Source organism: Sphaeramia orbicularis, chromosome 1 (assembly GCF_902148855.1).
Source record: "Sphaeramia orbicularis chromosome 1, fSphaOr1.1, whole genome shotgun sequence".
Taxonomy (NCBI): Eukaryota; Metazoa; Chordata; class Actinopteri; order Kurtiformes; family Apogonidae; genus Sphaeramia; species Sphaeramia orbicularis.
This window is the reverse complement of record NC_043957.1, coordinates 15,493,721-15,511,106: the sequence shown is the minus strand read 5'-3', so window position 1 is coordinate 15,511,106 and position 17,386 is coordinate 15,493,721. Positions and strand designations below refer to the sequence as shown.

General features: G+C 35.6%; 1 protein-coding gene across 3 annotated transcripts; it reads left to right on the top strand.

The window, feature by feature from the left end:
• Nucleotides 1-2,047: 2,047 nt before the first annotated feature.
• rrp36 (ribosomal RNA processing 36) lies at nucleotides 2,048-12,839 on the top strand. 3 transcript variants are annotated; one of them, XM_030159338.1, is made up of 8 exons: nucleotides 2,048-2,159; nucleotides 3,976-4,314; nucleotides 5,173-5,305; nucleotides 5,392-5,458; nucleotides 5,534-5,638; nucleotides 5,920-6,000; nucleotides 7,609-7,726; nucleotides 11,764-12,839. In XM_030159338.1, exons 2-8 carry the CDS (start codon nucleotides 4,008-4,010, stop codon nucleotides 11,928-11,930), a joined length of 978 nt encoding a protein of 325 aa, XP_030015198.1. In that variant the 5' UTR covers nucleotides 2,048-2,159; nucleotides 3,976-4,007; the 3' UTR covers nucleotides 11,931-12,839. The 3 variants fall into 3 exon arrangements, with proteins under 3 accessions (XP_030015198.1, XP_030015320.1, XP_030015243.1); XM_030159460.1 differs by having other exon boundaries at nucleotides 5,534-5,642; nucleotides 5,924-6,000; XM_030159383.1 differs by having other exon boundaries at nucleotides 2,062-2,159; nucleotides 3,966-4,314.
• Nucleotides 12,840-17,386: the final 4,547 nt, after the last annotated feature.

Sequence of the window (17,386 nt, the reverse complement as noted above, 5' to 3'; positions counted from 1 at the left end):
AAAAGCTTTCCTTCTTGGAGTTATTTTACGCCTTTCATAGAATGTGTTTCTTATATGTTTATTCTTGCATTTAGAATCCAAAATGTCAGTACCATTCATCATTAAACGAGACTATTCTCATCACTTCTTGAAACTGGAGATGACTTTTCATAAGAAAGCGCAAACCATGAGGGATAGGTTTTGTTACCCCACTGAATTCTCTATTTGTTATAGGAAAAGATTTAGTAAGAAGAAAACATTCATAACTAAGCATTAAACCATTGTTGTCGAAGAGATCACACACATAAAAAATACCTTTATCAAACAAATGTTGACTGAAAATAGATTTCTTCCCGACAGAAATGTCTCCACTATTCCAAATTATAGTCTTGTGAGGGGAAAAATTATGATTATTACATAATTTCCAGGCCAAGAGAGTTTGCTGGTAAAACTTAGACCACTTTGCAGGTAACTTGCTGATGTCAAAGTTGCAGGTCAGAAGAAAAGAAAGACCACCCAGACCCCTAAAAATATATTTTGGAGTGAAGAACCATATGGAGTTTATTTTTAAGACATTCCTTAATCCACTTTATTTTAAAAGTATTGTTGAAATTAAAAAAAAAAAAAATCCAAAAGTTCAAATCCACTTTGATCTCTAGGACCTTACAGAATATCTTTTTTCGATGATGGCACTTATTTTTCCAGGCAAAGTTGGTAAGGATTCTGTTGATTTCTTTGGATGTTGTGTCCTGAACAAACATTGACAGAGCAGGGTAAACAAGTCATGAAATACCTTCAGCCTTGAAGACTATTAATTCAACATCCACGTCCTGTTGGACACTTTATATCACAAACAGCTGATCAGTCATATGATGTGTTTGCAAATTCTCTTTACGGTCGTTTGTTTTATTTGCCAATGAAAGACTATGAAACTAATAAAATATTTCTAATAGTTCTTCAACTAACCCCAGAAACAAATACTAAACTGAAGTAACAAAACTCAAAAAAACTAAACTTATGTTAGTGAACTACGGCAAAAATATATATATATATACAGAAAATGAAAAAAACATCTGATAAAACCTATTGAAGATCTTGATGTTAAACGCCTAAAGGGTTCATAGAACTTTACCTGCTTTTATTTTGAAGAAGACACAGCGCATTTCCCATTATAAAGTCGGTAACTTGACTTCTTCATCACCAGGCAACGGGAATACACACAAAAAACATACAACACAAAAACAAAAACACAACACAAATACAAACACACAACAAAAATACAAATACACAACAAGTACACAACAAACACGACACAAACACAATGTGCAGATACAAGTACAAACACACAACAAAAATAATAAATAAATCTATTTTATTTAAACTGTGACATGTTCCGTCCTATTCATGAATCAATATGAAACACAAGTGGGTTTTTCTATATGTCACTTACATCAGTTTATCAAATCAATAACTACATAAAATGTTTATTTAAGTCCAAATGTTCCAGAATCAATTTGTTGTCTGATCATCCAATAAAGATTAGATTAATCTATTAGAAACATAATGTTAGAGAGTAAAGTGGTATTAAAGTGGGTTAATATTCTGAAAAAGCAATAAATATTTGATAGATATGATCAGAACTGATGACGGTGAAAGGTTTTAACTCAGTTAAAATGGGAAATAAAATATAATAATAGAAAAAACAAAGATTAAAAGCACGAAAAACGTTTGTGAAAATAAAAATCTTGATAGCTCCTGGTTTGCGGTAGCGAATCTGTCCGCTAGGGGGCACAAACATAAGACGTAAGTAGTTAAAGAAAAAAAAAAAAAAAAGTTAAACAATGTAAAACAGGAAATGGCCAGATTTTGCATACAAAATAAAATGGAAGTAATATATAATTACAGATTAAATATAAACAGTATTTACCAAATAGAAACTTTACTCACAGTGAATCTTCATGAAGCTTCTGTTTTCATAAAAATGTGAATGAAAAAAGTTTTGTTAATTTTTGTAATACAAAGACATTGATTTTGATGCTTTTATTCTGAAAATCCATCCGGTTTATCGGTGACTTGTTTGTTTCCGTCGTGACACACGTGGACTGAAAACCGGACAGAAGACACCACTTTACGCCAACAACGGAGGATTTTAGCAACGTGAAGCATTAAACTACGAGTCTGTGAGTGAACTTTGACCTTCACTTACTGTTAATGTTGGTCCAGAACCGAACAGTCTTCGAACTGCATCTGAAATCTGACGGTTTTACGTTCATTTACTCATCTGTCACAACCGGCTGAGTATACAACACACTGTCACCGAATGTTCGCTCTGTTTGTTTATTTGTTGTAATGAAAATCAACCTACAAAGACAATATTAACGGTTCTGAAGGATTTCTCGTGAGTTAACGCCCTCAGTTCGACGTAAACAATACCGGAAATGACCTTTAATTAAAGAAAAGTAATATGAATATGTTGTCGTTAAATGCACTGTGATATTTATTTAATTTATGCCGAATTTACGAGTGTCTCCTGTTGATTTATCCTCTGTATTATCACTCCATTTATTTCATTTATATTCGTTGAAGAACAGATTATTCTCCAAAAGCAGACTTTCTAAAGGGAGTTCGATTTTATGTTTCCTTTTTCTTCATCAGAACCACATATTTTCCAACCATTTGGCAAAAGTACAATAAGTTAAACATTCAAGGATGTATAAACAACAATTAAACTACACAAATGCATATTAAATCACCTGTAATTGTGTATATCTAATGTTCTTTTTTCTTAATCAGTTGCTGTTTGTAATGTCCTGAGATACTTAAATTACTTCTCATTAACATGTTGACAATCTGAACCGATCACATGTTTCTTTATGACTTTACCACGATTTCAGCCAAATGCGAAACAAACTGTTAGTCGTTAGAGGTGAATTTTAGCTCAAGTTAAACCGCTAACAGCTACAGAGGTCTTCTTCTTTGACCGACGTTGTTTTCTCTGTTCAGCTCAGTGCTGCCGGTAGTGGCGAGAATCGGAACTACAACAGTCTGAGAAATGATCACCTGTGCAGACTACAGCTCAAAACATATGAAGAACTGTTCTCAGTCGATATCGAATATGACGGAGACAAATGTTCCAGTCTCTGATTTTTGCTGATTTTAGTCATTTTTTTTCTTTAAACTTCAGAAAATAATTGCAATCTGAATTGTTATTTGCGGTTTTAAACCAGGGATGGTAAACATACGGCCCGTGGACAGAAAACCGTCCATGGGCTGAATTTGTGAAATGCAAAAATTGCACTGAAGATATTAACAATCAAGGACGTCAAACTCATTTTAGTTCAGGGATCACATACAGTAAAATAATATAATAACATTTAAATAACGACGACTCCAATGTTTCTCTTTGTTTTAGAGTGAGAAAAGTTAGGTGTGGGAACTGGTACTGGCACAGTTCTCGGTCAGCCTGAAAAGGGCTTGATTGTTCTGTCTCCTGTTGAAGTTCACTTTTCTGATCTCTGATTCAGAAGACCCTGGTTCTGAAAACCTTGTTGGAGACATGTTCAGTCCATTTGTCTGCCGGTTCTGTCGGTCCATTTTCCCACCAATCAGGTGCTGTCAGTCTGGGATGCGTCTAAAGTCCGTTAACGGCTGGTCTGAGGTCGACTGGATGGTTCCTGGTTCTTCTATTATATCAGTGTTTCTGTTCTCGCTGTTGATGCCATAAATCCACCGACTGTACAAACAGATGGAGGTGGTCTAAGAGGAGATTCTATTAAAGATAGAAGTCATTTATAAAACATCAGAAGCTAGTAAGGTGGAAGCTGTTGAGCAGAAGGAAGTTCAAGAAGAAAAAAGAAACAGTCTGAGTTGTTGTAGTTAATGAAGAATATGAACCAAAAGATGAAAATGAACAAAAAAAGAACAGATTCAACACAAAACTAATAAAGGGATAGAATTTCTGGTTAAATTTTTGTGGATTTCTGTTGTTTGTAACAGGTGTGGATTCATCCAAGGCCAGGAAAACTGCGATGAAGAGGAGGGAGAAGATGAAGATGGAGATGGAAAGCAGTAGTGACGATGAAGACTCTGACGTGGAGAAAAACTTCACTCTGTTCACTCAGAGAGGAGGAGGAGGAGATGAAGAGCAGCAACATGGAGAGGATGATGAGGATGAAGGAGAGGAGGAAGAGGATCAGGATGAAAGAGATGAGGAGGAGGAAGAAGGGTCAGAAGGTGAAGAAAAGAATGACGCCTCTGATGATGATGATGAGGATAAGGATAAGGATGATGATGGTGGCAGCAGGGACCTCCAGACCCGTGATGACATTAAAAGGGGTGAGTCAGACATTTTTCTTAATAATCAATAACCAATCATTAATCAATGAATTTACAAGCCTTGTATTTCTGTTCCTGTGTTTCATGAGGTTGTGGATCCAGAACTGCTTTAATCAGAGCTGTTTTCATAATGTTTGGTTCATTTATGGAAAAAATGTAACCGTTAACAGAAACATGAAGACAATCAACCTCAACTTCTGTGAACTGATCATCAGTGTGAAAACCAGAGCTCAAACATACGAGGAAAATCTGTTCTCAGTCGATATTGAACATGACGACTAGAGATGTCCGTCAGTTCGTCTTTACACTGGACAAACCAGGCAGTTGGTAGAAGGTTAAAATATAGATCAAACACAATGAAAATGAGACCGAAACTCACCTTCAGTCTCAGATTTTGTGATTTTTTTTTTTTTTTTGCTGATTGTGACCCCCTATTCTAGTTTATGTGTAGAGACAGGACCGAAATAGACCTGCTCAAAATGAGAGTACCTGATAGTTCCTAATAGTACCTGATAGTACCCGATAGTTTCTACTAGTACCTGATAGTTCCTAATATTACATGACAGTTCCCGATAGTTCCTGATAGTACCCAATAGTTCCTAATAGTATCTGATAGTTTCTACTAGTACCTGATAGGTCCTAATTGTACCTGATAGTTCCTAATAGTACATGATAGTTCCTAATAGTGCATGATAGTACCCGATAGTTCTTACTAGTACCTGATAGTATCCAATAGTTCCTAAAATACCTAATAGTACCTGGTGGTCCATGGAAATGGCAAAAAGGCCAAGATGAGTGGAGTGGAAGTGGCCGTGGTAAAGGTCCATACTAACCCATGGCGTGCTCTGGTGTCCACAGAACTGTCCTACATGTCCTTCGAGGACGTCATGAAGCTGCAGAACCAAGTGGGAACCAAAGTGTACAACGAGGTGGCCCATGGCAAAACCACGACCAGGCAGAAGACCACAAAGATACGACTGAACAAAAACCGGTCAGAAACACACAACACACATGTACAAACACACACAACTCGCTGACCTCTTACCTCTGACCCCAGCGTTCTCCTGTGGTTTTCAGGCCAATGGAGATCTCAGCGAAGAAACCAGCTCCGTTCTTGCGTCAGGTCGTCTCAGTCCAGAAAACGGTAAATGAATGAAGGTTCAGACTCAGACTGTCCCGTTGTGCTTCCATTAAAGTGTGTTTCATTGTGATTCTTCAGACGCTGAGAGATCCCCGGTTTGACGACCTATCGGGAGAATACAAACCAGAAATATTCGAGAAGACGTACAGATTCATCAATGACATCAAACAGAAGGAGAAACAGGTGAAAGGACGTTGAAAAGATGTTGATGTGCTTTTCATGTAACAAATCAATCAATCAAGCAACAGTTTAATCAATAAATCAGTTCAGTGACAGAGTTGTATTAGATCCTCAACTCAAATATAAACAATAAAAAACAATCCAAAGTATTTCAGCTTAATCAGGAATGACATGCTGAACCAGGCAGCTTAAGCAGCTCCTTCTACAATAAAACACAGGGGTTCATTATAGAACCAGCTCTGAAAACGAACTGTGAACATGATCTGGTCACTGTTTGTCTGCAGGTCGTCCAGAGGCAGCTGAAGAAGTTGAAGAAGAAGAACAACCAGAAGAAGGAGAAGCTGCAGTTCCTCCTCAAGAGAATGGTCAGTTGAACCAGTGCTTCACTCATATGGAATCTGTGATAATGATAGAAACATGAGGAGGGACATGAAGATGTTTGTAGAAACGATAGTAGATAATACTGTTAGAAACATAACATCAGTGACACAGAGGTTTGTGACTTTACGACAAAGTTTAAGTCTTTCCTTTGGTAAAAACTAATGCGGTTTTCTGCAGAAATAAAGCAGGTAACGAGCAGAACATCTTTATCATTTAGTTCAGGTTCCACATTCAGACAAATATGATCTCAGTCGGGTCAGACCAGTAAAATATTAACACAATAACCAATAATAATAATAATAATAATAATAATGATGATGATGATAATGATGTATAACTCCAGATTTTCTGTTTTAGAGTAAAAAAAAAAAAATTCTTGAAAATGTTTACATTTATAAAGTGTCCTTTAAAAGACTGAATAATATGAACCTGAAATTTTTTAAGAAAAATATGTGCAATTTTAACAATATTATGTCTCAGTTTATCATTTACACATGTACATTATAGCGTACAGATCACAGTGGATCTAAAACAACACAAAACATTTAGTAACAGACAGAATATTGTTCAAATTGCACTATTTGTTCACGTCATTCACATGTTTTTTGAAAAGTTAGTTTGTAAATGTAAACATTTTAATGTAATTTTACTTTTTTAACACTAAGACAGAGAAAAAAATGTAGGTGTAGCTATTCTGTTATTTTACTGTATGTGGAACCTGAACTAAAATGATTGTTAATATCTTCAGTGTAATTTTTTTATTTCATAAATTCATCGTATGGGAGGGATCGAACCCTTCGGCAGTACAGTTTAGGCCCTCGTATATACATGTATGTATTAGACGCTGATTTCTGGTCCAAAGGGAAAGTTATTGATGACCTTTAACCATTAATGAATGACAGCGACACCTGGAGGCTCTGATTTAGTGACTAATTCTGCTCATTTTAATTTAATGTTGTGATTAAAACATTAAATTAAATTAAGCTAATTAAGTGAGTTCTTCAGGACATTTCACTCATTCATTTCAGCTATTTTAATGATAATTTGTTCCACATGATGATAGATATGATGGAAATTAAGTAAACTGGAACATTTCCCAAGTGTTTTAGCTGAAATAATGAACATTATGAGGAACAGTGTGATCGTACCGTTAACGCTCTCTCTTTTTGTCCTCAGATGCACAAAAAATTGCACTATAACTGTATTTAAGTTGGTACTGTGTCTTTATGTATATCGAGTTTTGTTTTTCATATTTTACTTTTCTTACATTTTTTATTATAACTTGTATTTATGATTTACTAGAGATGCGACATCTACCAGTAACAAATTCCCTGTATGTGTTTACATAGTTGGTGAATAAATATGATTCTGAGTCAGAATGATATATGATAAATAAATTAAATAATAAAAATTCTAAATTTCCATTCAGAATGATAAATGGTGTGAAAACAGGAGTTTAAAGTTTTTCCTCGTTGAAACTTCACCGGCAGCGTCCTTGTTCTCAAAAGCCTCGTGCTGTGTTTGTGGATCTACTGAAAGCACATTGATGATAGCGTTTCAAAACGCGATCGCTGTTGTTTCTGTTTCTGCAGGAAAACCAGGAGCGAGCGAGGCAGAGTCAAGAGCAGCAGCGAGAGAGAGAGCTGCAGTTCAAGAGGCAGCAGAGAGAACGAGCCAATCAGGGAGCTCGGCCATTCTTCCTCAAGAAATGTAAGAACCAAGCATCAGAATGCCAAATGGACACTGTCTGGGTCTGGATCCGAAGGTCACTCTGTTTTTAAACTAAAACACACAATGTACAAGAAACATCAGAATACAGAGGTCAAAGGTCAAATGAGTTTCAGGTTTGAAGTCTGAACTAAATGAAAATGACAGAATCAACATGTCTATAAAAGGAGTTAAAAAAAATTAGATTCTCTTCCTGAAAAAAAAATATTTAGTGGTGGTGTTTAGTGGTTTATCTATTATTAATTATTGATCATAAATGTTCATTTGCTGAGTCCAGTGACAAACAGACAGTTAGGAATTAAAAACACATTAACCTGTTTTATCAACTTGGATAACTACAGTTATTTAACTGTTGTATAAGACAAGGAAATCCAGGAGCTGCATTGTTGTCAGTGTCGGTTCCTTCAGTTTGCGTTTCCATGGTGACTTCATATCTAATACAGTTCTGAACACACCTGTGATCATACCTAGTTCGAGTATGTTACACGTTATAATTAGGGACCGAGCCGAGAGGGCAGGTCCACTCACTGTGTGAGCGGACTTGCCAGAAGGCAAGGCCCCTATTGTTTTTCGTTTGTTTTTTATTATTTCCCCGACGCCACTTTGAACTGGATTTTGACCCCTAAACATGCTCGAAAACTCACCAAATTTGGCACATACATATGTGCCAAATTGATAAAATGCAAAAATTAACCCCGTAGGTGCCAAAATGGGCTCTCTAGCGCCACCTATGCCAAAAAACATGAAGACCGCCATAGCGGCCAGCAGGAATGTCTGACAGACATGAAACCAATGCCAAAATGTTCATTACATTGAGCACTACAAATGTTCCAGTGGGCGCCGAGAGCTAACTCCAACAGGAAGTCGGCAAATTGCCTTTCAAAGTAAAACCCTCAACTTAAAACTAGTATGAGCCAGTTTGTCATATGGGCTTCTAAATAGCACCAAAAGATAGAGTGAACCCTTCTCAAAAAAACTGTCTTTGCAAATTTCTAATTAATGTCTTAGTTATTTTTTATAAGTTCGGAAAAATGTGATGTTTGAGACTAATTTTTCAATTTCGACTTTTCCCCACGTTATATATCCATATGTTCAGAAAAATCACCCCAACTCTCCCTCGTAAAAATGTTTGAGATAGGATGTACAGTTATGGATTTATAAAATATTGTTAGTTTTTATGCTTTTTTGGCTTTAACCTGCCATTTGACCCCTTCAACATGCTCAGAAACTCACCAAACTTGGCACATATGTCATGTCTGGTGAATACTTTCATACAATATCAAAATTAACCCCTTAGGTGCCAAAATGGACTCTGTAGCGCCACCTACGCATGCAAAATTGCCCCTAGTGGCCAGTAGGAATGTCGTACAGACATGAAACCAACGCCAAAATGTTGGTCTCATTGAGCCCGAAAAATCATACACTCACACTCATGAGCTAAATCCAACAGGAAGTTGGCAATCTGCCTCGGCATGTATTCTATTTTCCAGGAATTACAAAGACCAGGTGCTTTCCACCCTCACTGCTTATTCAGTTCAATCTCTTATGACTAATATTATTCATTAAATAAGCTCAGGAGTCTATGTGCTTGCTTCTAGTCCAAGAATATTTGAGACTGGATGTACCGTTATGGATAAATCGCAGTTTGTTTCTGCAAATTCAGGGAGACTCCTTCTGCCACAGACTCTAAGCTTTGTCTCCGTTTCGTAATTCGACACCGATGAGAAGACTGACAGGGAAACAAAAGGTGAAAGCTGATTGGCTGAATCTTTTCCTGTGGAATGCATACAATGAAACCACCAGGTGGTGTTGTAAGACCATGAACAGTCAGATTCCTAGTGTGACTGAAAACATGACAAGAAACTTCACTGACAAACTGTCTACACACAAACACATTTGAACAATACAGAAAAAATATGAAAACTATATAAGAAATATATGTATGTAGGTCCAAAATTATAGATGAATAAAAGTTGAATAAAAATGAAGACATGATAAAAATGTGAATGGTACACACACAAAAACACACACCCACAAACAGACACACACACACATAAACACACACACATAAAAACACACACACCCACAAGCGCGCGCACACACACACACAATAAAGTTTTAGTCAGAAGGCAAGGCCCCTATTGTTTTTTGTTCGTTTTTAATTATTTTCTGTCCGCCACTTTGAACTGGATTTTGACCCCCTAAACATGCTCGAAAACTCACCAAATTGGCACGCATGTCAGGTCCAGCGAAAAATTTGATAAAATGCAAAAATTAACCCTGTAGTATTAACCCTCTAGTGTATTAACCCTCTAGTGCCACCTATGTCAAAAAACACAGAAACCGCCGTAGCGACCAGCAGGAATGTCCGAGAGACATGAAACCAATGCCAAAACGTTCATTACATCAGCACTACAAAAAATATAGGAGGACGCTATGGGGTCTCTCCAAGAGGAAGTCAGAAAATTGCCTTTCAAAGTAAAACCCTCAGTTATATATATGTATATATATATATGTACGTACATACATACATACATTTATATTTGAATAAAAATGAGGACATGATAAAAATGTGAATGGTACACACACACAAAGTTTTACAAAATCAAAGCCTTATTAAAAATGGTAAAGTATAAGTTTTATGCTCACCTGTTTGTACAATTTCAAGTCACTCAAACAGATTCCGTCTGTCACACACACACTTGCATACACACACAGCAGGCTTTTCAAAATAAAAGCCTCATTAAAAGGTGATGGTGGTTTCAGCAGAGGGGCGCAAGTGTTCTGTAGGGATGAAAGGAGGATGGATGCAAAAGGGAGGGGGCTGGTGTCAGGACGGAGAGGTGTGAGTGGAGCTGAGGTGTCAATGGCCACGGGAGGCGGAATTCACGGGAGGCGGAATGTATGGGAGGCAGAACTAACGGGAGGCGGAATTCATGGGAGGCGGAACGTACGGAAGACAGAACATAGGGGAGGCAGAATGCACGGGAGGCGTAACATATGAGAGGCAGAACGCATGGGAGGCGGAACGTATGAGAGGCGGAACGCACAGGAGGCGGAACGTATGGGAGGCAGAACGTATGGGAGACGGAACGTATGGGAGGCGGATTGCCCAGTGCGAGGTCCCGCCCAATGCTGCTTGCAGCTTTAATTGCATGTTATTTTTATACGTGTAAATTGGTCAAATTAAGAATTTGTGTAAAAGGCAACAATAAAAGCCACTGACGACAACTGTTGTCAAATATAAAACCTACATGTCGTTAACACAACCAACATGGAATGAAAAAATTCATACATATTAAATGTTAGAGAGGTGTAACGACTGAGATGCATTGACTTATGTTGCAGGAAAAGTTTGGGATTAAATGGGTTAGTTGTGGCCTTTAATCGTCTCCATGTGTTTTGTAAAGTGGAGTTTATCTGGATCTTCAGACGCTTCACAGTGAGTGTGTGGAATTAATGAAAATAGATTTGTGTCACTGTATTTATTCAGTTAATAATTTAACTCTATTGAGGCACATGTACTTGGTCAATAATGCTAATAAAGAACTACACTGAAAAATACCCATGATAATATTAGAATAAAGGGTTTTTAGTTGCTTATAACAATAGAAAAATAATTTTGAAGCTGAAAACATTAACTTGCTTTAGAAATGTCACTAAAATGATACATTCTCAGACAAAGAAAATGTGAAGTGTGACTTTAAGAGTCTCCTGATGTTAAATTATAGAAAAAAATAATAAATTCACGACATCTGAAACATTGACCTGGACCGTTGAGGGTTAATCTGTAGTTTTGTCTGAAGATTCAGTGCGACAAAGATGAGCATCAATTGTTGAAGCTGCAGAGAAACATGTTTTAACTTATTAATATTTCATATATTACGAGGTGGAAGTGAACGCATTGTATTTTATTTTTATAGTCATTATTTGGAGGAAAAACCTTTTAACAGAGAAACTGATTGTGAATCGACTGATTCTAACAAAATCTGTGGGGTTTTTTTGTTTTTTCTCTGAAGCTGAGAAGAAGAAGCTGCATTTGGCTGAAAAATACGAGGAGTTAAAGAAGAGCGGTAAACTGGAGAACTTCCTGAGCAAAAAGAGGAAGAGGAACGCCGGCAAAGATCGCCGTAAGCTGCCACAGAGGCCGCAGCAGTGCTCAAACACAATGCAAGGTGTTCACTGACCAGTAGAAGAATAAAGACAGAAAGAGGACGGTCACTGCAGTGAATCCCTGAATGCCTCTACTGCTGACGGACACATCTGTTAATTGTACATATAGTTTTTCGTTATTACAAAATGTTTTGTTTTACAGTTACAGTCGATGTTCAATGTGACTTTAGTTTTATTAAATAAACCAAACTCTGCTTACACTTTCAATTTCTGCAAACTTTACAATCAGACAGTGATCGGATTTTGATGAAACACCCTGAAGCAGGTTTTTATGAGTCTGAAGGAGATGATGTGATCCAGATTTAATGTTCCACGTCATAGACCACCAGCGGAACATTAGCATCTGATCGCTAATGATGTCACACCCTGATCTGCACAAAAATCTGGACCATATTTGTTGTATTTCTAATTTATAGCAGTTCATCAGTTTTAAAGATGATGAATATATATATGCGTTACCTTTGGTTTTAGTCTTAATAAAAAAAAAAAGATGAAGTTTTTAATCAAATGCATGTGTTTTTTCAGTCAGTCAATAGCCTTTGAGCTAACGGAGGCTAACACAATTGAATAGATACAGTGAACTCGTGTTTGTATCATTTTTTACTCAGTAAATCAGATCTTAACCCTAAACCTAATATGATTTACGAAACTAAATATTTGTGATTTGGACTGAATCTAATATCTACAATTATTGATGAACATTAAACAGGTCTGTTTAACCCTTAAAGACAAAACTATCCATGTAGTCACCTCCAAATGAAATATTTCCAACATCTAATCTTTCCTAAGTTATCACTTCATTATTTTATCCTTTGCATATTTCAATGTAAATGATCTATTTTCCTGTAGTTAATCCACTGATCATGTAGGTGTTCATTAAAGCTCAGAGTAAATTCAAAGGTTATTATATCAAAACAGAAAACTGAAGAAAAAGTAAATTTTTCAGTAAAACGTATCACCTGAGCATCAAAACAAGCATCTGCAACTGTATCTTGGTCACTTTTATGAATTTTGTTCATTTTCATTCATTCTATTTAATCTGTTTTCAGTTTGTTGTGTATTTTATTTTTTTCTTCCTCAATTTTGTTCAATTTGTGGATTATTTTGTTCATGTTATTTATTATTTAGTTGATTTATTATTCATTTTTGTTCATTTTGTTGCTTATTTTATTCATTTCAGTTATTTTTATTTTTTTTGGAGGATTTTGTACATTTCTATTTGTTTTTGCATATTTTATTTTTTATTTGATATATATAAACCATTTGAGCAGCAGGTGGTGCTGGAGGACAAACAGCCTCAGTTGACTAGACCAGTTTGACTGGATTTTACTACTTTGTTCTATTTAACTCATAAAGACCAAAGCATCCACCGTTGACCAAAACCATCTACTGATGTAACTGTTTAAAATGCCTGTTGATCCATTAATCTTATCCATACATATAAATAATTGGTGTAAAATACAGTTACTCATCTTTTCATGTTCATCAGATCTGACCCTTATGGATGTTCAGAGGCTCCGTAGTAAAACCCATGGAGTTAGATCAATGACAGTGGATGGAGATACTGGGTTTATGTTCAGTTAATGATATATTTGCTGAAAAAGTTACAATTTCTTCAGTTTTCTTTGTTTTGTTATAACAATCTTTGAATTTAATCAGCATTTTCACAAACATCTAAATTAAATATAGGAAATTACATATAGGAAAATACACAGTTTACAGTGAAAGATGCAAAATACAGAGAATAATATTATAATAAATGGTGATAAATCACTTAAGAAAGGTTAAATAGAGAAAAAGAATCATTTTGGAACTGACACAAAAATAGCCCTGGGTCTTTATGGGTTAATATAAATATTTCAAGTAAAGATCAGTATTTTGTGTCAGAACTTTTTCCATATGTTTGTTACAGATGTAGGATGATTTTTCAATAAAAATGTTTAATTTCCTCAGTAGCAACAAAAATGTGGACTGCAAAAATCAAAACAGAGAGCAGCAAGAACAATAAAATAAAACCTTTAAAACGAATAGAAATGATTAGATCTGTGAGTTGATTCACTCTGTTTTCACATCCATTTGCTTAAAGTGGTTTTCAGAATGACCTGGTTCACATTCATATACATAAAAACCGGTGAATGCAAACAATCAATGGAAGAACAAACAAAGTTAAAGATGCTTCATTCTGAATCCAAACTGAACCCTAATAAACTCTGTATTTCTGAAAAACTGACACTGGTGAAAAAATCAGTCCACATTTCAGCAGCGTCTGTCTTGTTTGCTACATTCAGACACAAAATTTTATTAATTTCATTTTTGTTTTTGCTGAAATTTTGGTAAAATAATTTCAGAAATGTAATGAGAGAATCAATTTGTTCACAGAAATTAAAGAAAATGAAATGGAGTAATTAAACTGTAACCAAAGAATTAAACCCATGAATGTGTTTTGTGTAAATATTATAATTTGTCTCCTATACTTGGACCCTATCAATGCCCCCAGGGGCACGTAAAGTTAATTATCGACATGCAGTGGCCCCCACCCCCACCCCTCTGTGCTAAATGCTTCAGAATCCTGTTTTCAGCTCTGACAGGTGGCATTCATCAGACCCCCACCCCCCCACCCCGGGAGACAAACCAGGACAAAGTGGGGTCACACATGGGAGGGGGGGGTTAATAACAGGCCTTATATTCATGAGCTAATGGACCCCATTCAAGGTTCATGAATGAGACGCTGATTGTTTTGAGAAATAAAACTTATCTGAAAAATCAACCCATTCTGGATATTTGACATCTTATCAAATCTTTATTTATAAAATATATCACATATTAAAGCTGCACCAATCATCAACAATCAATAACCAATAATAAATATTATTATGAACAGGTCTGCATTCATGTTCACAGTAACTATTGATATTAAAGTTTAGAGTGAGTCGAACACAAACAATTAACCAATGTTTTAATAAAACTAGAGCTTAGTAATAAATAATAATGAACAAATAATAACCCTTATTGATTTCTAAACATTGATTATTGAATCATTGCCCTGATTACTTTATATACATCTACATTTTGTGTTTTCAACCCAGTGAAGCATCTACTATGTATTACTTTCTTTAATAATGAATAATAATATTACCACTATATTAATAAAATACACTACAATGAAAATGATGTTTCAAGAAATTTACATTTATGGACAGAAAATGAGATTTAGAGTAAAAAAAAAAAAAAAGGTTTTCAACTGTATTTTCAGCCTCAGAATCAAATATCTAACATAATATCTTGCCATAGTTTACACGTATGTTTGCCTTTCTAGAAGATTCATTTAATCTGAGCAATATATTTTTTTTATTAAACAGGTGATGATGATGAATGTTAACCTCACAGAGTCCAAACATTTTCCAGAAAAAACTGCTAAAAAAGCTTAAACATTAAACTTTTTCCAGTTTTTGATTTAGATCCATCAGCAGACATAACATCCAGAGCATGTTCAGGTGTTTTTATAGGTTATACATTATATGCTGATGATATTTTATTTTATGAATTAGGTATTGTCTTCTTCTTTCTTCTATATTTATACTGTTTTTTGCAGTATTTTTGTGTTGTCTTAAATGTTTTATGTGTTTTATATTGTATGTTTTTGGCTCTTGTTGCTGCACAGGTAATAAAGCAGTTGATTGATTGATTGATTGATTGATTGATTGATTGATTGATTGGTTGGTTGGTTGGTTGATCTGTTCAGTTCTGCATCTCGTTATGTTGTGTCCCACATCTCACTTGCTCTATTAAAGTAAGAAGAGAAAGTATTTGTTAATTCAGGAGTGTTTCCAACAGTGTAACCTATTCATCATTTTATGGATGCTAGCTACGTTAGCATATTCTATGTAACACTAGCTGTTTATTCACTGTTTACTATTTATAGTATTTCTACATTCAAATATTAAGAAAAAAAAAATAGGACCAAGGGTCCTGTAGTCCAACAGCATATTTAAAGACAATGACATTCGTTTGACCTTTCAAGGAACTCAAGGTCAAAGGTCATGGCACATAATGAAAGTCCATATGTGACTTCCTATCTATTGCCAGTAGTAATTATATCAATATCTTTAACTGTTTTGAAATCATAGCACTTTGAAATTTTTCCCATTATAAACCGATGGGGATTTTTAAAATTTCAAGAATTCATAAAAAATTCAAATATCAATATTTCTCAATTCTTTGAACAAACCTGGTAGACTTTACCCCAAGGAACCGCTGCTATGAATTCCAAGTGATTCTGGCTGACGGTTTTGGAGAAGAAGTTTAGAAATCTGGACATAGATGACTTTGCGTTTGACCTTTCATTGTCAGTCAAGGTCAAAGGTCATGGCACCAAATGAAAACCCCTATGTGACTTCCTATCTACTGTCAATAATAATTATATCAATATCTTCAACTGTTTTCCAGTTATAGCACTTTGAAATGCCCATTATAAACCAATGGGGATTTTTAAAATTTTCAAAAATTCATAAAAAATTCAAAAATCAATTTTTCCCCAATTTTTTGAACAAATATGGTAGACCTTACCCCAAAGATGTTCCACAACAAATATCAAGTCATTCTAACTAATGGTTTTGGAGAAGAAGATTCTTGAAAAATTGTTTATGGACGACAGACGACAACTGACACCAATAGTCCATCGGACCCGTTGGGCTGCTGGACTAAAAAACAACCTTAAAGTATCATTACAGTGTTTACAATAAAGTTTAATATTTGGATAGATGAGTATGAATGTTTGTGACCGAGAGTAATGACTCATTCTGCTAATCTCCCATAGTGATAAAACTAATGCCACAGCTGACTTGGGGATGAGAACCAGGGGGAAACAACTTTCAGTGAGTCAAAGAAAAGAAGTGATAAAAATAGTCGTCATTTTCTGCACTGGACACACTGTAAATGTAAAGAATGGAGACTGACGGTAAAATGGCAGCAGTTCTTCTGGACGGGTGAGTTTGATTCTAAGGCTTATGAAGGTGCAAAGTTATTATGGGATGTTCTTATCTTTGCTAAGTTGCTGTTTGTTGATCCATGGTTAAGACTAAACTGTGACACTTCGGACCTTGTTCGTTTGATTCCAAACTGATCTTTACTTCAGCTACTGACAACTCAAGCTGTACAGAAAACTGAGGTGATTTGTGGTTTTACTGAGGCTGTTTTCTGTCTAAAATCAAAATCAGTGGTTTTTTACTCTGAAATCTGTCCAGATTTTCATTTTCCATGGTCTGTTCAGGTGCTAATCAGTAAAGATGCTGTGAAGTGATCAAAGTTGTTAGATTTCCTGTGTTTATATGACTCAAATCCTTTAGTTACCAGTGTATTTAGTGTAAATATGTTACTATCATATGGAGCGTGATGTTGGAGGAAAATGGCCGCCGTATAACTTGAAAGGATGTCACATGACTCACAGATCCACTTTGTTTCCACAGGGTC